This window comes from Carassius carassius, chromosome 1, assembly GCF_963082965.1.
Source record: "Carassius carassius chromosome 1, fCarCar2.1, whole genome shotgun sequence".
NCBI lineage: Eukaryota > Metazoa > Chordata > Actinopteri > Cypriniformes > Cyprinidae > Carassius > Carassius carassius.
In genome coordinates this window covers 50777191-50799123 of record NC_081755.1, presented here as the reverse complement: position 1 = coordinate 50799123, position 21933 = coordinate 50777191, and the positions used below count along the sequence as shown (strand labels likewise).

The 21933-nt window shown below is 36.5% G+C and overlaps 3 protein-coding genes across 4 annotated transcripts in view; 1 reads left to right on the top strand and 2 right to left on the bottom strand.

Moving 5' to 3' along the window:
- LOC132157170 (zinc finger protein 883-like) overlaps positions 1-21933 on the bottom strand; it is a 499035-nt gene that overhangs the window by 46341 nt on the left and 430761 nt on the right. The gene's annotated exons all lie outside the window — the stretch shown is intronic.
- Positions 1-21933, top strand: part of LOC132094136 (zinc finger protein 501-like) — a 197436-nt gene that overhangs the window by 54363 nt on the left and 121140 nt on the right. The gene's annotated exons all lie outside the window — the stretch shown is intronic.
- LOC132159410 (zinc finger protein 501-like) overlaps positions 443-21933 on the bottom strand; it is a 531393-nt gene continuing 509902 nt past the window's right edge. For both annotated transcript variants that reach the window (XM_059568939.1, XM_059569016.1), the window contains exon 2: positions 443-1657. In XM_059568939.1, the coding sequence (XP_059424922.1) occupies positions 504-1657 (1154 nt within the window). In that variant the 3' untranslated portion in view covers positions 443-503. The remainder of the gene's footprint in view (positions 1658-21933) is intronic.

Below are 21933 nucleotides of genomic sequence, written 5' to 3'. Positions count from 1 at the left end.
TAAAGATGAGGAGCAACATCTTAAAATCAATTCTAAAACAAACAGGCAGCCAATGTAGTTAGCATAAAATAGGAGTAATATGCTCCCTCCTTTTGACCCCACACAAGAGTCTAGCCGCAGCATTCTGAACAAGCTGTCTGGCTAATCCCAAAGTAAAGTGAGTTACAGTAGTCCAGCCTTGATGAAATAAAAACGTGAATTACTTTTTCAAAATCTTTAAAAGAAAGAAAAGGCTTAGCTTTAGAAAGCAGACGCAGCTAAAAAAAAGCAAGATTTGACAACTGAATTTATTTGTCGGTCAAAATTTAAGCCATCATCAAAAATGAGGCCTCTGCAGCATGAACACAAACATGTAGTCCTCTTTTGTTGTTGTTGTTTGTGTTACATGACATAGCCGTGTCTGACTAGGGTCGAGACGTGGGGTGATGACATCATTGTTTCACAAAATATACAGATTGGCTGTACACACGAAAACGCAAAGGTGTCATTTTCAGATTTTGTTTTTAGTGATATGGTTTCTCTCCAGTGTGAATCCTCTCGTGTGCTTTCAGATGTATTGACTGACTGAATTTCTTGTCACAGTGTGAACACTTGTAAGGTTTCTCTCCAGTGTGAATCCTCTCGTGTGTTTTCAGAGTTGATGAACCACTGAATCTCTTGTCACAGTGTGAACACTTATAAGGTTTATCTCCAGTGTGGATTCTCTCATGTGTTTTCTGACTTGATGAATCACTGAATCTCTTGTCACAGTGTGAACACTTGTAAGGTTTCTCTCCAGTGTGGATTCTCTCATGTGTTTTCTGACTTGATGAATCACTGAATCTCTTGTCACAGTGTGAACACTTGTAAGGTTTCTCTCCTGTGTGAATCCTCTCATGTGTTTTTAGATTTGCTGACTGACCAAATCTCTTGTCACAGTGTGAACACTTGTAAGGTTTCTCTCCATTGTGGATCATCTCATGTGTTTTCAGATTTGATGAATGACTGAATCTCTCATCACAGTGTGAACACTTGTAAGGTTTCTCTCCAGTGTGGATCCTCTCGTGTGTTTTCAAATTTGATAACTGATTAAATCTCTGGTCACAGTGTGAACACTTACAAGGTTTCAGTTCAGTGTGGATCCTCTGGTGCTGTTTTAAACTGCTCACTGAACTAAAAGTCTTTTCACACTCAAAGCACATGTACTCTCTCATACCAGTATGTATTTTCTGATGTTCTTTCAAACTTTGTAGATGCAAAAAACTCTTACCACACAAATGACATGAATGTGGCTTCTCCTTTGAATGAACTTTCAAGTGTTTCTTCAGGTGTGAAGCCCATAAAAACATTTTACCGCATTGATCACATGCGTGCTGCTTCTCTTCAGTGTGGATGTTCATGTGTCTCTTAAGGTATGATGATTGTGTGAAACTCTTCCCGCACTGATCGCAAGAGAATGGTTTCTCTCCAGTATGAATTCTCATGTGACGCTCAAAACCTGTTTTGTGTGTGAATCCATTTCCACACTGAGTGCAGGTGAAAGCTTTCTTGACTCTTTTTTCCTTAAAATCTTTCTGTTTGGTTTGAGAGCAACTCAAAGGTTTTCCTCCAGTTTTGACATGATTTTTCTCCTCAACTTCACTTGATTCTTCATTCTCCTCTATTTCTTCAATGAACTCTGAAATAAAAGTAAAAATGATTTATTTTTGGTAACTTGTTAAAAGCTGAGAAAAGTGAACATAAAAGTGACCCTAGGGGTGTCTCCACGATTTGCATTCACATGTGCTTTTAAATGTTTCATTGACACGCTGGTCTGACCTGTGGTTTTTCTGAGCACCGCATACACCCAAAGCGTGCACACTAAAGCCTTTCAAACAGCGCCTGATTTTTTATCGCCTGTATATTAGATGCGTGCAGGTCTTAAAGGGACAGTAGGCCTATTAAACATGCAGCCAACTGTCATTACTGTTAATGGATAGATCACCCTAAAATTTCATGTCTGTAAATATTTATTCACTGTCACGTTGTCCCAAAGAATGTGGGTAACACAACAGTTGCTGGTTTACAATAAATTTGATAGTAGCAAAAAATACTATGGAAGTCACTGTGGACCAGCAACACTGAAGGCAGTAACGCAGTAATCCGATTACTTTTTTTTAAAGTAACGAGTACAGTAAGGGATTACAATTGCAAAAACAGTACCATATTTTCCAGACTATAAGTCGCACTTTTTTTCATAGTTTGGCTGGTCCTGCGACTTATAGTCAGGTGAGACTTATTTATCAAAATTAATTTGACATGAACCAAGAGAAAACATTGCTGTCTCCAGCCGCGAGAGGGCGCTCTATGCTGCTCATTTCTCCTGTAGCCTACCCCTGAAGCACTGAGCAGCATAGAGCGCCCTCTCGCGACAGCAGACGGTAATGTTTTCTCTTGGTTCTAAATAAATGAGACTTATAGTCCAGTGCGACTTATATAAGTTTTTTTTCCTCGTCATGACGTATTTTTGGACTGATGCGACTTATACTTAGGTGCGACTTATAGTCTGAAAAATACGGTAATTAGATTACTGTTACTTCACCCGTAAGTGTGACAGATTGAAAATGAACATGTACATTTAAATGCATAAGTCTGTGTACACTGTGATATATAATTATATATAATAATATATAAATATATTCACTATTTACAATACTTAGAAAAGTCTATAAAATATAAATATGTTACTCTCTAGTTATACTTAGTTAATCTGTGATCAGTTTATGGGCACGATAAGTTGGACGATCGATTGTTCTGGTCTGCGTCAACACTAGGGGGAGAGCTCGCGGTTTTTTCCATTCTACATAAAGCTTCCAGTGAAGAAACTGCGCGAGAAACTGTGTGCATTAATCTTCTCCCCCTTTTCAGGTATTAAATGTGTGATTATTAGTTTAAAATACTTTATTAGGATTAATAATATGTTTGAGAGTATAGAGACGCGATTATTATATTGATTGTGTGTCCGAAATGTTTAAAATATGTAGTTTAGAAATGCGCGAGCGCAGGACTCCATTTTGTGCGCGTTGAGAATAGCGTTAGGTCTATATAATGGCGCGAAGCTCGTGTATGTTCAATTTGTGTATTTTATGTGTAATCCTATTTTTATAGTGCTGATTTGTCGACTTGTTTCAAAGATGTGTAGAGTAAAAGTGACTTGAGAATGTTAGGCTAAAACATCTATCTGAAATTGTACATTTACATGCTTATAACTGATTTGCCATAGAGTTAATATGCATAGATAAAGAGTAAGATTTAAAAGAGACTAAAAAGAGTAAGATTTAAAAGAGTTGAGTCTCAGGTAACCGTTAAATGCTTTAAAATGCTTTATTGTATTTCTGTATGCACTTTATAGTGTCATGAGTCTCAAATAGCCTTTTATATAAGAGTGTACTCATGTAATTATATATGTATATGGTAAAAACTGCTGAATACTGATATGAAAGATGTCAATGAAGTTCATTTGTAATAGAAATGTTTAATTGTGTGTATACAAATGATTCATTTTGATTACATTCTACATAAAGCTTCCAGTGGAGAAACTGCGCGAGAAACTGTGTGCATTAATCTTCTCCCCCTTTTCAGAGGTACAACATAAGCAGGCTGCGTTACTGCGTTATTTAACCTTGATTTTGTTTCGTGAGACTGTCTCTTGTCGTGACGTCATTCGTGAGTGACAATGACGTATGAGCGACGTATGAGCGCCGTGCCCACGCCGTCAGTCAGTGTAGTGTTGAACAAGAAGAGACAACATGGAGCGCAGAAGAGAGCAAGACCATGCAGCGTTTAATGCTTGGAAGTACCGACATTAGTTTGAGTTTAACTCTGTTAAAGGTGACAAAAACATCAGCGTCCACGTACACTCTGCCTGGGAAGAAAACTTTTATCTACAGCAAAAAATTCCACCTCAAATCTGAGCAAACACCTAGCAAGCCGGCACAGGAATGTGAAACTTACTGAAAAAAACCCTGAACCCCCAGCTGACATGACCACTGCGGCTACATTTAATTCAACCGGGCGAACCTCCGTGGGCCCCTCTAATTCCACTTTACAGCGCAACAAGGTAGGGCTGGGCGATATATAAAAAAAATGATATCTCGATATTGTCAAAACTTTTACGATATTCGATATATATCTCGATATGTTTGCATTTGCATTTAAATAATAAAAAATAAAACATGATTTTCTTTTGCCCTTTAAAAAAAAAATAATAAATTTAGATTAAACAGCTAATTTAAGCAGTTAAAAAATCTAGACCAAGAGATCACTTACTGCTTTTTATTAAATGATTACATGTAGGCCTATATGTAACTGAAGCAGTGCAAATTAAGTAACAGTTACAGAAAGTGCATTCTGTCAACTTTTTAGTGCATGCAATTCACAATTTAAACTATGCAACTGGGATAAGTATTTTATTTTAATTTTTTTTAACAAGTTTTTAAGCTAAGAACACAAGTCTGTCAACTGTCTGTGGTTTTTTAGAGAAGCTATGTGGCATGAAACTATGTTCCTACTGACACTAAAACCCCTCTCAGATGGGGAGCTAGTTGCTGAAGCACATAGCTATTTCTTATATATAAATGAATACCAAAGACTTTTGCATTCTCTCTGTCTATATTATGGAAACTGGTAAACATATCAGTGTAATTCCCCAATAGTAATTCCAAATGGCCATAGCCTATGGTTCTCTATTCAAACATCAGCGGTCGAGTAAGTGCATTTATTTTGTGATCACAAATGCAAACAATACAGTTGAGATCTCACGACAGAACACAGACCGGCTGAACGACGCTTTCATTAGATCGCTCAATTCCAGCTTGTTAGTGTTTTCAGATTATCGTCAGCGGCTCTTCCGCAATGAGGAGTGAGCACGTGCGCATGGTTGCCAGATTGCTTAAAATAAGCAAACACTGGGCAGAAAATGTATCCTTGTAACAGTGGAGCTCTGATTCGGAGATTTAAACTCTTGTTATCTGGCAACCGCTATCATTAAAGCTCTCGTAGTAGAGGGGCGTAGAGCAGTCAGCAGTTACTGGTTGCTTTATTGAACATTCGGCGCATTCTTTTGGGAAAGTATGCTTGAATTTGAAATATTCGATATTCCCGATATATTCAAATTGTACATCGTCGTCAAATTTATTCCGATATTATCGCTAATATTCAATATATCGCCCAGCCCTACAACAAGGCCGTCCTAGCATGTAAGAGAATTAGAGGCAGGCACACCTATGATGTAATTGGAGCAGAAATTTAAGAAATCCATTCATCATATGGACTGCATGGCAAAGTTGTTGCCACTGTAACTCATAATGCATCTAATTTTGCCAAAGCATTCAGAGTGTGTCAGCCCTGTAATTTGGAGTCTGAATCTGAAAATGAAGAAGAAGGTGATGATGAGGAAACGACTTTTACAGATGTCATAGAAGCTCTTTCAACCGCATCTGGTGATGGACAGTTTAGCCTCCCGCCACACTACAGGTGTGCATCACACACAATTAACTTAATTTCAACTAGCGATGTTGACAAACATCTTAATTCCTGTGCAGACACCAAGGCTGTATATAGGAGTAGTATTGCAAAATGCTCTGCTCTTTGGACTAAAGCAAGTCGATCAACATTAGCCTCTGAACAGCTGGAGGAAGTCAGCCGTAGGAAACTAAAGGTACCCACATCCACAAGGTGGAATTCCTTGTATGAGGCCATTTCCAGAATCATCACAATTCCGATGAATGAGCTGGATCCCCTGTATGTAAAACTGGGAATCAAGTGCCTTAATGAAAGGGAGTACCTATTCTTACAAGAGTACTGCACCGTGATGAAGCCCCTGACTGTAGCACTAGACATTTTACAAGGGGATGAGTGCACCTATGGGGCTTTACTACCAACACTTGCTACTGTCAAAGACACTTGCCCTGAAAGATGACTTCTCTAGAATGACAGCCAGCCTTCCAGATGTTATTGTAAAGGGAAGATTATTATTTGATAATTGATTTGGGTGGATTTGTTGAATTTATTATACCATTCATGGTGGGCTGATCTTACACTTTGTTTTAAGTAGTGAGTACAATTATTAAAATGATAGAATATAATAAAAGATCAATTATTCATACCCTGTTCAATATCAGGGATATTGATCATCATTAATCATGAATATTAATCTTAACATCAATAGAAGATTGAAATGAAGAGGTCAAAACAGCCTCAACCAAAATTAAATCTCATACAGTACTGATAGCACATGAGATGGTTTAGGTCAGTAGATCCAACAAAATAGTTAAAATAGCCAATTTATATAGTAAATTGTAAATAGTAAATTATAGTGCTTCTGAAAACAGAGTGTCGTAAAACTGCTCCTGCAGCTGAGAATGCTAATGTGTCCCAACTGGCAGCCAGCCCAGCTGAAATGGACATTTTCGATTTTGAGAACCAGCCTACAGAAAGCTTTCCAGCAGAAAATGAAGTAACTGACTATTTAAGGTCAGGGTATGAGCTTGAAATTCTGAATCAGTTCCCAAACCTCAAAAAGAAGTACATGAAATACAACGTTCCAACTCCATCCAGTGCACCAGTGGAACGGCTGTTCAGTTTAGGTGGATTGGTGCTTTCCCCCGAAAAGGGACTCTGTGATAGGAGGTTTGAGAAGCTTCTACTGATGCGATATAACCACTGTTTCACTCCGAAAGAAAACAAAAAAACATAGGGCCTTGTCAGGGTAGCCATAAAATGAGACTGGACTAACAGCCAAATTTGGCATGCAAAAAAGGTTTGATGAACTCTTTTATGAATGACCTAAAGGTACTCAAAAGTAAAAGGAGACACTTACGTAGGAAAAATGACAGAACCAAGAGATGAATCTTTACTTTTGAGTGATCATAAAGTGCATGATTTTGAATGTGATGTTGATCCAGGAAGATATGTGTTTAATACTAGCAATTCCACTTGTCGATATTATTCTGAAGAACAATTTGCCGAACAAATAGTTATTGATTCCATGTTTTCGTTAATTCATTTCAACTGCAGGAGCCTCTATAAAAACTTTGATAAGATAAATGATTACTTGCATACCCTTAAGGGACGATTTATGCTGATAGCATTATCAGAAACATGGATGCAAGAAGAACGAGGTGTTATATTTCATATTGATGGATATGAATTGTATCACATTAATAGAACAAATAAGAGATCAGGAGATGTTGCATTGTTTGTGAATGAAGATTTAAAATGTAAACAAATTCAGTGTATGACGATGGCAATTGATGATATAATGGAATGCATATCGGTGGAAATTGAGTTGGAAAAGATGAGTAATATAATTGTTACGTGTATATACAGGCGACCTGGGTCTCTGATGGAAACGATGAAGATGGATGAGTTATTGAGTAAGGTAAACGAAAACAAAACTTTTTTAGTTTGTGGAGATTTCAACGTTGATGTATTAAAGGTTACCAAGCAGAAGTCATCCGCTGACTTTCTTGAGTTAATGTACGGAAGAGGGTTATATCCGTTGATTGATAAACCCAGTAGAATTACAGAGCAATCAGCAACCTTAATCGATAATATCTTTATAAACTGCTTTAAAGAAAACATTAAATGTGGATTAGTTATAAATGATGTAAGTGATCACTTGCCAATTTTTGTTAATTTTACTTGGCAATTAAAAAGAAGTAAAGAGAAGACAGGGTGTATATTTGTAAGAGTAAGAAACGATGATGCTATAAATAGGCTGCGGAATGATCTCCTAAATGAAGAATGGGAAGGGGTGTATGTGGAGGATGTTGATGCTGCCTACAATGCTTTTTTGAAACTGTATATGACATATTATGATAAACATTGTCCAATAGTGGTACACAAACAAAAAGCAAATGAAAATAGAAAGCCATGGATATCAAAAGGATTGATGAATGCATGCAAAAAGAAAAACAAACTTTATAGAAATTTTATAAAATATAGAACAAATACTGCTGAAATAAAATATAAGGTGTATAAAAATAAGCTAGTATTAATTATGAGACAGGCTAAGAAGGATTATTAGGCTTAAAAAAAAAAAAAGTTTGGTTCCGGTTGGTTGTCAGTTGAGGTCATTGGTCGGTAGGGAAATTTTTTTTTTTTAAATTTTTTTTTTTTTTTCTCCAGTGGCAGTTTTACACACACACACACACGCGCGCTGATTTTAAATTTGTGTACCGGTACTTTTACGACAGTGATTCTGTATTCCCGTTTAAAGTCTGTTGTTGCCATAGACACGCAAAACGCACACACACACACACACAAAAAGCCTTCGCGGGAGTTTGACAGGCGATCTCATAGTAGATTAACATGGAGGATTTGAACTTGAAAAACGGAGTGTACAGACATCTTTTTGTAGTCAAACAACATTCTTTGTTATGTTCATTTATGTGGTTTATTTGATTTTGATGCTATAAATTAACTAGAAGCAAGAGACGATCAGTTAGTTTTAACTGACGATCTAACTTACAGCGATCTGTTCGACACATTCAAGAGCCACAAAACGGTATTTATTGTTTACATTTCTTTAAAAAATGACCACATTTGAAAGGTGAAATAACCAAATGAGACTTTGTTTCATATTAAAAGTAAGCTGGTAATGTTAATGTCCTGTCTGTCAGCATGTTGTCAGTGCCCTCTCTGTTCCGCGATATATTGTTTACTCCCCCCTCTCCCCGTGTTTCTCTTAATGTTACGATTTCCAAACCTTAAGTTATAGCTCACTTTAGGAATTGACAGTTAAAGGGTTTTGATGCAATACTTAATGGTTTTTAACGGGTTACTTAAGTGTAAAACAGCATTTAAAGGAAACTGTAATTTAATTAACGATGTGTGAAAGACCGTTCTTCCCCAGTCTCATAAAATAAATTTGGGTAGCACATAAATTGACAGGGTCGGTCGGAAACCGGAACCAAACAATTTTTTTTTTTAGGCCTTATAATAAACTGTTGGATGATAATAAAAATAATATAAAAGGTACATGGAACATTCTGAATAAAGTAATGGGTAATAAAACAGCACACACAGTCCTGCCTGATCATTTTATTTATAATAATAAGACACTGTATGATTTGAATGAGGTGGCTAATGAATTTAATTCTTTTTTTGTAAATGTGGGGCCAAATCTGGCACATAGTATCAAGATACATGACACGTCATTGCAAAGAGGATGGAGAGGCGATAGTAGAGTGCTGCAGTCAATGTTTTTAGGGGATGTCAGTGAATCAGAAATTATGACTATTGTTTCTAAGTCCAAGAGTAAGACTTCCATTGATTGTGATGGAATAGATATGGTATATTAAAAAAGACAATTGATTGTATTGTCAAACCCCTTTGTTATATTTGTAATCTTTCCTTTGGAAGGGGTATTTTTCCAGATAGAATGAAGAGGGCAAAAGTTATTCCATTATTTAAAGCAGGAAATAAGCAAAGCTTCAATAACTATAGACCGGTTTCATTACTGTCACAATTTCAAAAGTACTGGAAAAACTTTTTGTTTACAAGTTGGACAGTTTTTTAGAAAAGTATCACCTGCTGAGTGAAAGCCAGTATGGCTTTAGACAAAAAAGGTCCACAGCAACGGCCTTAATGAATATTGTTGAAGAAATAACAACAGCAACAGATGAAAAGAAATTCACAGTAGGAGTGTTTATTGATTTAAAAAAGGCATTTGATACTTTGAATCATGATATTTTACTTTCTAAATTAAGTTTGTATGGAATGAGAGGAATGGCCCTTAATTGGTTGAGAAGTTATCCGCATAACAGGAAACAATATGTACAGTTAACTGATGTCAAATCTGAACTTATGGAAATTAAATGTGGGGTACCACAGGGTTCTGTTTTGGGACCTAAACTTTTTCTTTTATATATTAATGACATTTGTGATGTTTCCAAATTATTACAGTTTGTTTTATTTGCAGATGATACTAATTTCTTCAGCTCTGGAAATAATATACAGAAACTAGTAGAATCCATTGAATATGAAATGACAAAATTGAAGAAATGGTTTGATATAAATAAGTTGTCGTTGAATTTAGAGAAGACAAAATTTATGGTCTTTGGAAATAGGAAAATAAATGAACCTGTTGCTTTATCCATAGATGGAGTTGATATTGAGAGAGTGTTTGAGTTTCGTTTTCTTGGTGTAATTATGGATGATAAGCTATCATGGAAACCTCACATAACACACATTAAAAGAAAAATCTCCCAAAATATTTTTGTTTTAAACAAAGTGAAGGAGGTATTAAATAATAAAACAATGAAAATACTATATAGTTCACTCATCGTACCATATTTTATTTATTGTATAGAAGTCTGGGGGAACACATATCAGACAAATATAAAACCTTTATCTATTTTACAGAAGAGAGCTATAAGAATTATTCATAAAGTCAACTACCGAGAACATACAAGCAAATTATTTGTTAAATCCAGAATTTTAAAGTTAGAAGATTTGGTTAAGTTTCAAACACTAATAATTTTATTTAAAGCAAGACATAAAATCTTACCAGAGAAAATACAACACCTTTTTCAGTTAGAAAAAGGGTTCTGTAGGAGAAGGTATAATTTTAAACATCAATTTGCACGTACAACAATAAAACAAATGTGCCCCTCAGTTATTGGAGTAAAATTGTGGAACTCATTGCATGAAAATCCTAAAAGTTGTAGTAATATTGGACAGTTTAAGTATAAGTATAAACAGAGTATATTCAGTCAGTATTAATATGGTGAGGTCTATGTTTTTGGTTTTTGTTTTGTTTGTTTTTTTGTGTATTGTATATGTATTGGATTACATGTTGATTTGTTGTTAGGGCATTGCCTGATTTATTATATTATACTGCATGAATGCTGATATTTAAACCAACATTGTTTTTGTCAGTGTAATTTTGGCTGTAAGTTGCGTAACCATGGTTATTTTTTATTTTGTTTTTGGAATAGGGGACAGATATTATAAGATTTAATCTTCTTTCTGTTCCCTTTTGCACATGGGAATTTAAATTATCTAAAGAAGAAAATGAAATGTTTTGTGTTTTTACCATGGAGCAATAAAAAAATTAAATAAATAAATAAATAAATATGCAGAAATATAAGTTAACATAAGAAGGACTTTATTTCATTAAAATATGGTGGAACGTGCAGAAAATATGTTTAAATGTTCAACAATTTTCTTCAAGTCTGAGACTGTTGCATTTAATTTAATTTTTGCTTGATGCAATGTGCATAAAGTTAAAATATTGAAACTAATAAAACAAGAGAATGTTTCATTTGATTCAATTTTAGATGATGGAATATGCATAAAGAATAGAATTAGGCTGAAAGGTCTGTTGCTTTATAGCGTATTCAGGTTGTGCATCATGTTTTTGAAAAGTAACTTTACTTTTGAAAAGAAGTAATCAGTAAAGTAACTGGATTACTTTCTTGGAGAAGTAATCAGTAATCTGTAACTAATTACTATTTCCAAGTAACTTGACCAACACTGACCAGCAACTGTTTGGTTTTCCACGTTCCACAAAATGACATTTATGTTCAGAAGAAGAAAAAAACTCATTTAGGTTTAAAAACACTTTTGAGTGAGTAAATGGTGGTTTAATTTTTATTTTTGGCTGAAATATTCCTTTAACGTTAATAAAACAAAACAAAAAGAGAAAAATCACTCACTGCTCTTGACTGAATAAATTTAATACAGTTGCTTTAGGAATCAATTCATATTGTGTTTTATTTTTATATTTGTTCATTCAATTTCTTGAATGCTCCTGCTAAATACACCTATTGTACCTGAAAATAAAGCACTGTTTGTTTTATTTGTATGTGTAGTTGTAATATGTATCTTTGTCATTCTTTTATCTTTGATATTAAAAAATAAGAACAAAGATTTTTATCTTCTGCCTCTTTGGCCTAAATATCTGCCATTCTTTTTTTTGTTACCTTGAAAGGCTTTCTTTATAATAGGAAAATTAGTTTGGCTGTAATGTTCAGACAACTTGCAAAATAGTAAAACCAATATGACAATGAATTGTGATAAAATCGTGAATCTTGGGCCCTGTCCACACGGACACGAGTATTTTTATAACCGTGACTTTTTTTACGCGGTTCGGCTTTTCGTCCACACGACAACGCAGTTTCAGGGCACGGAAACTGAACATTTTTGAAAACTCCGGCCAGGTCGAGCATTTTCAGAAACAGCGGTTGCAGTGTTGTCGTGTGGACAGTATAACCGGGGTTTTTGCCTTGCGATGTCAGAGTGTGCGCCGTAATCCACTGTGTTTGACGTCAGATTATGTGCCGCTGACTGCTTTGTTGACGATTCTGTGCAATGGCGGATGTAGCCCAAATCGTGCTTATAATAACTTATTTGGGTTATATCGCCGCCTGCTGGTGTGGCATGCTCTTGACAGCGCTTGATTGCATGTTTTTGCGTTTTCATGTGGACGGAGATTTATTTTAAACCGAGCATGTGTGGACGCAATTTTTTTTTTAAACGCAGGAGGAAAAACTACGGTTATAAAAATACCCGTGCCCGTGTGGACATGTCCTTGATAATTCAAAAAATAAAAATAAATAAATCGGGATATGATTTTTTTTTTTTTTTTTTTTTACATATCACCCACCCCTATATGCTGGTTAGGTATGTTTTGACGCTGGGATGCTGGTTTATGCTGGTCCTTTTGCTGGTTTATGCTGGTCCTTTGTCAGCACCAGCATGAACCAACAAAAGGACCAGCAAAGGACCAGCATAAACCAGCAAAAGGCCAGTATAAAACAGCAAAGGACCAGCAAAAGTCCAGCATCCCAGCATCAAAACATACCTTACCAGCATATGCTGGGCTCGGATAGAGCTGGGCGATAAAACGATAACGATATGTTTCGTGATAGATATCAATAAAAAGTTTGTTTGATAAAACATTTAATTTTTTTTTCTTCATCGGAAGAAAACAGAGGTTGTGAAGCAAGTTTGGTTGCATTAACAAAGGCACTCTAGCAACGTAGGGAGTGAAGGTTGCGCCATATCGTTGTCTCGTGCTGGTCTGCTGGATTCCTTTTCAGTAACCGGCGACTGATAAACAGAAAATGAGTGCTGCAGCGAGTGAGGAAATTGTAAATAAAAGAGGAAAAGTCAGCTCGCCAGTATTGCAGTTTTTTGGATATTATAAGTCTGACCGTAGTCAAACCAATGTCGTCTGCAAATTATGCAAGACCGTAAACCCCGCCAAGACTGGTAATACTGCAAACTTGTTTTACCACCTTAGCCCTGCTCACCCTTTGAAGCACAGCCGTATTCAACCAACAACATCTGTAGCTGCATCACCGCACAAGCAGCAGACCATATATCATATAGCCAAAGTCATGCTTCCGCTTAGCACTGTCTAGAAGCCAGGTTATAAAAAGCTCATACACGTGCTTAACCCACGCTATGTTCTTCCTGGCCAAAAGTACTTTTCTAAGACTGCCATTCCCAAGCTGTATGTATTGTGCAAAGAATCTGTGCAGCAAGAAATACTGTCAGCCAAGTACTTTGCAACAACCTCTGACCTGTGGTCAAGCCGTACTTCTGAGCCATACATTAGCTTGACCATTCACTTCATCGACAATGAATGGGGTTTGAAAACCAAATGCCTTCAGACTGCATATTTCCCCAAAGATCACACAGGAGAAGTGATAGCAGAAGGCTTGAAGGAGGCACTGTTGTCCTGGAGTCTGAAGACAAAATGGTGTGCATCACCACAGACAGCGGGGCAAATGTAGTGAAGTTTTGTTTTGGCCATCGTTTGCACTCTGCTATTGGCAGAGCAGCTTTACACACTGACATGACTGTGTGTGTGTGTGTGTGTGTGTGTTTCTGTTTGTGTGTTTTTCTGTGTGTGTGTGTGTGATCTATTATCAGTTAATAACGCTGACGTTGTTTTTCTGCAGGTGCTGCAGGAAAAGATAAAAGAGTGGATAGGGCTTTAGGTGTGTGCAAGAAAGTGATATCTGCCTTTTCTTACTTGTGGAAGAAAAAGAGTGCGCTCTCTAAAGCACAGGAACGTCTCCATCTTCCCACACACCAGCTGGTCACAGAGTCAATAACCAGGTGGGGCTCAAGACAAAAAATGGTGGCAAGAGTCCTAGAGCAACAAAAGGCCATCACTTAAGTTCTGTCTTCTGACAAAAACAACAGGCACCTGTTCCCAACGTGGCAGGATACTGACGTCCTTGAGTCGATGCATGCAGCCTTAACTCATCCTTAACAGACTCCCTTTCTGGGGAGTCATATGTGACGGTCTCGTACGTGGAGCCTGTGCTCCACCTTTTCCGCTCCAGTTTGCTGAAAGTTAATGAGGGGGACACTCAGCTCACAAAAGAGCTGAAGACAAAAATGAGCTCGAAGAGAAATATGCTGACCCTGACACAGATGATCTCCTTGACATGGCTACCTTCGTGGACCCTAGGTTTAAAGGCCAATAAATAAGACCAGAGAAGGTAGGGGCCATTCAAATGAGAGCTGTGTCTGAGATCATGGATGAAGACCAGGGCCAATCACAGGCAGGGCCTTCTGAGGGAGCAGCAGACCAAGGTGCAGAAGGAGGAGCTGTCAGTGGACCTCCTCTGCCACTGGGCGTGAAGAAGCAACGCAAGTCATTGGGGAGCTTTTTCAAAAACAGTGCCAAGAAGATGATGCTTTGCCTTTCACTGAAAAACAAAAAGTGGAGAGTGAGCTGGAAAGGTACCTGATGTGCCCTGATGCAGACAGTGAGTCTAACCCCCTGGACTGGTGGAGGCTACATGAACACAACTTCCCCAGATTGTCTCAGCTGGCGAAAAAGTACTTGTGCATCCCAGCCACCAGCACGCCCTCAGAAAAAAAATTTAATACTGGGGTAATATTGTTACATGCACCAGGGCAGCTTTAGACCCAGAGAAGGTCAACCAGCTGATGTTCTTAGCACAAAACCTGGACTGAAAATATACCTGAATAGTTCAACTTCAGTATGATTAGAGTAAGAATAACTTGAAGAGTTACTTTTTGATATTTCTGCAGGTTTTATATTTCAAACGATGTTATTGTACTGTATCAGGTTTGTTTTTTTATGTTACAGATGTATCTCAGTCTACCTCAGTTTTATTTATGTTTACAAAACGCTGCACATATTTTAAAACACTTTATTCACCAGAAGGTGAACAGCTAGTGAACTTCGTAGCATTAAATTTGCACTAAATTCTGAAGTTTCTCTATGTTTATATTTAACACTTTGCACTATTTTATTACACTTTATTAAGTATTTTACTTTTTTGCACCTTAAATGTTAAGAGATAATTGTTAAGTGTTCATTGTGACTTTAGACTTACAGAATAAATAAAGAATAATGTTTTTCATGGTTGTTGACATTTCTGTCTTAATAACTGAGGGGATTATGATCAGAGGAAGGTTAGGTTTAAAATAAAAATGTTTAAATATAATATATTTTTCTCCTGGTCCTTATTTTAAATGGGAGATAAAAAATATCAATAATTATCGATATCGACTGATATGAAACACTGATGCCGTGATACAGTTTTCAGCCATATCGCCCAGCCCTAGGCTCTGTAAAAAAGACGCATCACAGACATAGTGTGTGAACCTGGAGTAACGTAGGCATATGCCCAGTCTGTTCTTTTCTTGCGCTTCATTTAGGCGCGCTGCATTCTGATTGGATCGGATAGCATACTGCGGGAGGTCAGGGCCGTGGAAAATCATGCTATAAAGCGATTTAGAAATCACGCACGCTCAAATTGTGATTTAATGACGATTTTGATTAATCGCAGAGCCCTAGTATGTGTATCATGGCCTTATTTCAGTGTCTTAAAAAAATTCATTTTCATTAATCATACATAAACGTTGTTTTTTCAAAAACACAAACATGTAGGCTACTATGGAAGCATATGGGTAGCAATATTCAATTTGGGATGTAATATGCAAAATGACAATGCAATATGTAAAATGACAATGCATTTCTGTATTTACATTTACATTTTCCAATACATTTGTGCAACGTTTTGTGCAAAATGAAAATTAAATTACATAATTTTCATTTGCCATTCCATACACCAGTTTTAATATGTAAAATGAATGTATGTATTACAGAAATGATTAGATATGTATAACATGTTCAAGCAAAAACTGTGGCAAAATGATCATTTAAATGCTATTTTTCTTAAAGGGGTGGTAAAACGCGGTTTTTCGAAGGCTTGATTGTGTTTGTGGGGTGCACTGTAACATGTGTTCATGCTTCGGTTTTTTAAAAAATCGCATTATTTTTCATATATTTTACCTTTACTCTACACTGCTCTGTCCCTCCTTGTAAAACGGTCTGATGGTTTCCGGGTTCTATGAAGCCAGTCCCACAAAAATAGCAATGGGCTCAGATTGGTTAGCTGGCCCAGTGTGTTGTGATTCGCTAACCGCCTAGAGCACGTTTTTCGGTAACGTCACGCCCCTTACCTTTACCAGTCGTCTGTGCTTTGGTGGTATTAGAAACAATGGCGTCAATAAAACCATACCAATTTGAGCCCGAATCGGACCCAGAAAATTTTAATGAAGATGAACGAGCAGAACCTGTTCAAGAACGGCGTTTAAATGACGTTTCAGAATGGTATGTTTTTTATTGTTGTTATCGAATACTTTTTTTAGATACGCTGTAATTTAATTGTACTAATTATAATAGTTGATGTTTAATTTATAACAATAATAAGTGTTTGTCTATTAACAAAAGTGTATTCAAGAACCTTTTTTATTTAGAAAATATATATATTTTATTAGGTGTACATGTAATAACTGTGCAAAAATGCCAATTGAAGAGGAAAACATCTGCTGCAAAGAAATACAGAAGGTAGTGTAATAAGCTAGTACCAAAATTATGCATAACGTGTTAATAGTTCTGTATAATTCTTTTTTCATATTTAAAAGATGAACATAGGTTAATTGTACAGTATGTTCTCATTGTCTTACATTACCGTTTAGGTTGTAAAACGAATGATGGAGGTTCCAGACCCTCCTAAATGTATGGTTGAGCATCCAGGTTTTGAACCAAACTGCTTAAATCCGTATACTTTGCAAAATATCAATAATATTTACAGAGCCGACTATGGACCAGTGAGACGCAGAAATGAAGAGGAGTAAGTATTTATTAAATTTTATGAAATTATGTTGTGTAAAAGAACATAAATAAAAGACAATAGATACAAAATATATATATTTACACAAGACATGTTATTCAAAGACAAAAACTAATCAAAATATACATTTTTATCAAACATATTTTCACATCACATATACATGTTTCCAATATACCACTGGTTTTATACACAATATTGAGGTTTTCTATTCCTGTCATAGGCGTTTCCGTTATCTGGCCTATCGCAGCTTTGTCAGCTGGTGCTGGGGCTACCTAGGACGTAGTGTGAGGGTTGTCATCCCCTCATGTGTTGTTAACCGGATCCGTCTACAGTTTCCTGATCCAGCGGGACACAAAGACTTTATGTAACAGAAGGCTCATAAGGTCATCCACATAGTCTGTAAAAAACAGAATACTGAGTCACTCTATGGTTTTACATAATTACTGATAAATAACCTACCTTTGTTTTATAATTAACATTTGTGTAATATTTATAAATATTTTTTGTAAGCTTATATTTATTTTACTATAGCTTTTTTTATATTATTGTTAATAAAACAAACTTACTGTATGTTGGTTCTATTTTCACTGGCTTTGCTGTGCATTCCCCTTTTTTGGACTTTGGAAAAACGATCTTATACACAGCCTGTCCTTCAGTTGTTGTTGCCTGCTCACGGTTAGCATTTTCATTATAGTGCATTGCTGCAAGATACAGCCTGTAATCAGTGCACAATCCATAAAATATGAAGATTAGTAGACTGTGTTGTGACAAATAAACAAACAATTCAGAATAAGAGACAAATGTTCAATCCATGATTATAATGGTTTCTTTCTTGCAAGAAAGGCTCACAGTCGCACAGTCAGTCAAGAGAATGTGAGTGCTCGCCAAGATGGGAGGCTTTATAGCTCTTTATATCTCTGCTACTCATATCATAGATAACATACTGTAGGGCCACAGGCAAGGCTCCTAACCTATTTAACCTTTTTCTTACTTATTAGGAAATAACATTATTTATTATAGGGAAAGATCATTAATATTAAAAAAATAATGAATAAAAAAAACATTTCCATAACAATTGTTAGAAACAATGTTTATAAATATTACTGAATATGTCAAAGATTATTACCTGCACAACATTCCTATGAAAGCCTGTGGAAAGCCTCCAGTGATGACGTCTGAAAGTTGTGGCTGAGCTTTTCTATATCCTTGAGAACTCTCTTGTTGTATAATAGCTTTTCCACTTTATGGAGCGCTATTGATCCTGTAACCAAACAGATAAAATATGAAGAAAATCTCAATTTTACTAGTTTACTGTCATTTGTCTCTCTATACAGTCATACCTGGTTGGATCCATTTTTTTGGATCCCTGGAAACTTTGTCTGGGTGTTCACACTTGGGGAAGAGGTGGTTCTCATGAACATGTACATTTTGGATGTGGTTCTGCAGTGAATTCCACTTCGCCACCTTTTCTGTCCCAGACTTAGAGGAAATCGCACTCCAGTAAACATGGTTTTTGATGCTGTGCAACCATTTTTTCAGCACCTCACAGTCCTTCATTTTTGAAAGTTTGTCAAGTTTCTTAGATAAACCTGTACAAAGTAAAAGCTTGGTTGTACAATCATTATTTCAAGATAATCAAATTAACACAAAAATAAAAATGTACATGTTAGGTTGAACAATTAACTGAATGAGAATCAATTAATAATACAAAGATAAACAATTACCTTTCTCAAAGTGCCACACGTCATAGAACTGAGTGATATTGCGGTCCCTCAGGTATTTCTGAATCTTCGGATGGCGATCGGTGACGATGTAGTCAACAGCTAAACCATTAGACTCCAGCTTATCGAGACAACGCTTCAATCCCTCCTTTTCCATATGATAACTTCCACCAACCCCGTTGCTCTGTTGTTGGGTACACAACATTTCAAATGTATAAACAGAGTAGAGTATAAACAATAACAGATAAAAGAAAATGTAACATTTTTTTTTAAATGCTTAATTACTAACCTGAACTAGTTGAAGATCCAGAATTTTGTTGGTTTCCATGTGCATAATGGTATATAAATAGTGTCCTATTGTAAACATCATAATCATATATAGAACATTACTGAGAACATCAGTATCATAATATTTTAGGAAAACTCAAAGACTATAAAATAAATGGCGTGATTTTTTTTTATATACTGTAAACGTACCTGGCGTGTCAGCACGCATATCTCCAGCCACAGCAACATTTCCTCCCTCTTGCAGCTGTCTTATAAGATTCAGTTGATCTTGGTTCCACTTGTGTATTATGGTAGGCTCAATGAAATTCCGGGCATGAATCCTAAAAGTTACGAAATGCATCATCTGGAGCTTCATGGTCTTGAAAATCTATTAACATAGAAATCATAGAAATCATACAGTACATACATACTGAAACAACACAGTAGTTTTTTGTGAATTTTATTGTAATTGTAATACCTTCTCTAGTTGTTTAAAAGATCCACCGGTAAAATACGTTGCAGCAGACAATAGCAGGTTTCCAAGTGGGGTACTCCCTACAATGGGCTGGCTCTGCCACTGTCTGTAGTAGTTACAGTTTTCACAAAGCTGGGTGAATGCAACAAAAGTCCCCCTTCGTCTGCTCTGGACAACACACTTTGTCTTACAAATTGGACAGGACACAAACAGCTCTCGAAGACAGCTTTCAAAAACAATGTATTTGTTATCGCTGTGGTCGGGCTGTGGATCTATCCTAAGGCAATATAAAAAGAATAAATATTAGGAAGTTGCTTTCATGTTTTATATATTTTTTTAAACACAAATGTATTGGTAAAAAAGTGCGTATATATGTATTTATATCTTATGCCAATTCTGATTCTTCAGTGACAACAGAATCTGGGTTATATGTGGAATCGGTGGGTTCGACATTTAATTCTGATTCTTCTTCCTCATCTAACACCAGACGAGGTCTCTTACTGGGCCTGAAGACTGAGCCCCTTACTGGTGTTGAAGACAGCTGCACATCAGGAAACATCTCAGTTGTTTGGGTGCCCACATCATGACCATAATATGTTGCCTGAATGCCTACAAGTACAAAAAAAAGTAAAAAATAGTAGGAAAAAATTAATTACTGGATAATAATCATTGGACCACAAAAAATAAGCTTCATAAGCAAGAATTTCATATAATTGTTCTAACAAATTATATTAGTCCTCAAAGGGATTTTTTTGATTAAAGAGTGAAGATCTATAGTAATCGGTACTGAATGGAATCGTTACTTTTGTATTTTTAGAATGCTTATAGCCAAATATCTGTCGCTATAACTATTAACCCAAAACGAACACTAAACGTTGGATTTACTATAGTAGCAAAATCAAACACAGAACCATGTTTAGCATGCCTGCAGATAAACAAACATGTAGATAAACAATACATAAATGCTCTAATCAAATAATAATATACACTAATTCCAAGTTCGCTGTTGAGATTAAGAAAAAAAGTTTGTAACGTTAACGTTAGGGGTTTGTCGAATGCATGAATGAGCATTTAACAAACTGGTTTGCTGAGCCAAACAGCGTTGTTATTTGTTCACTTCCTTGATACAATGTACAATAAGCAACACAAACTATTACAGTAAAACACATCGACGAAAAATAAGTCATACTTACAGGTTGTGGCCCGTAAACAGCTTCTGTTTTTAAAGTTGGAACTGCTCCATCTTTCAGGACAAGCCGTTGGGCGAATCCTGCATTGAACTCGCGAAGATTGTGGAAGCTTTCCTCCGTAAAATGTGCAGCACAGAGAGCGAGATTTGGGTAATAATTTTGAGGGACCGAGTTAAAAATAAATTTTAACCATTGATTCCTAACTTCCCCGTCCCTAGGAAGGCTGAACAAAGTGGACCTGCAATCCAGATGAAAATAACAGCGTTTCGTCGGCATCGCGGCAATGACACTCCAGCATACAACAACTCTTCTCAATCTCCACAGCAATATAAAATGGCCTCGCCCCCCACCCCGCCCCCCCTAATTTATTATTCTCGGAGGAGGGGTTTATGTAAATATTGGGCTTAGTGACGTCAGCAACCCTGGAGGAATGTCGTGTAGTCCCTACCGGCCGTTTGCTGTAGTCCTTAGAAATGGATTTCTTTAAAAGCAAATATCTCCCTTTGCTTAAAACTTTGAACATTGTAACTTTGCAGATGTTGTTTATGCTCAAACAGGAACATTACACACTAGCTAAAGTTAGAAAAGTGAAATCGTCTTTTATCACCCCTTTAAATGCATTAACACTCACAGTCAAGACACTTACGATTGCATTATTATTCAATGTCCCGCAATGAATGTAGCAAAATTCAATGTGCACATTGAAAATGCACTCTGAGCCGATCACGTGTCTGCCCCCTCCCGCCATGTCAATCACTGCGTGAACAAGGCGGGGCTTGCAGAAGGTCAGCGACTCAAATCTCAAGAAGAGGATTCAAGTGAGAGAACATGGACAAGACAGTTGGCCCGTGTATGTTTTGATCATTTCAGTTTATGGCTTCAATATTTCATTCGCACTTGTGGGCGGAGCTGAAACACTGCTTTCATCTGATTGGTCGAATCGCTCCACCTTCAGTTCGGTCTTTTCATGCATTTTCGGAATGCATTTTCAATGTGCACATTGAATTTTGCTGCATTCATTGCGGGACATTGAATGAAAATACAATCGTAAGTGTCTTGACTGTGAGTGTTAATGCATTTAAGAAAAATGGCATTTAAATTATCATTTTGCCACAGTTTTTGCT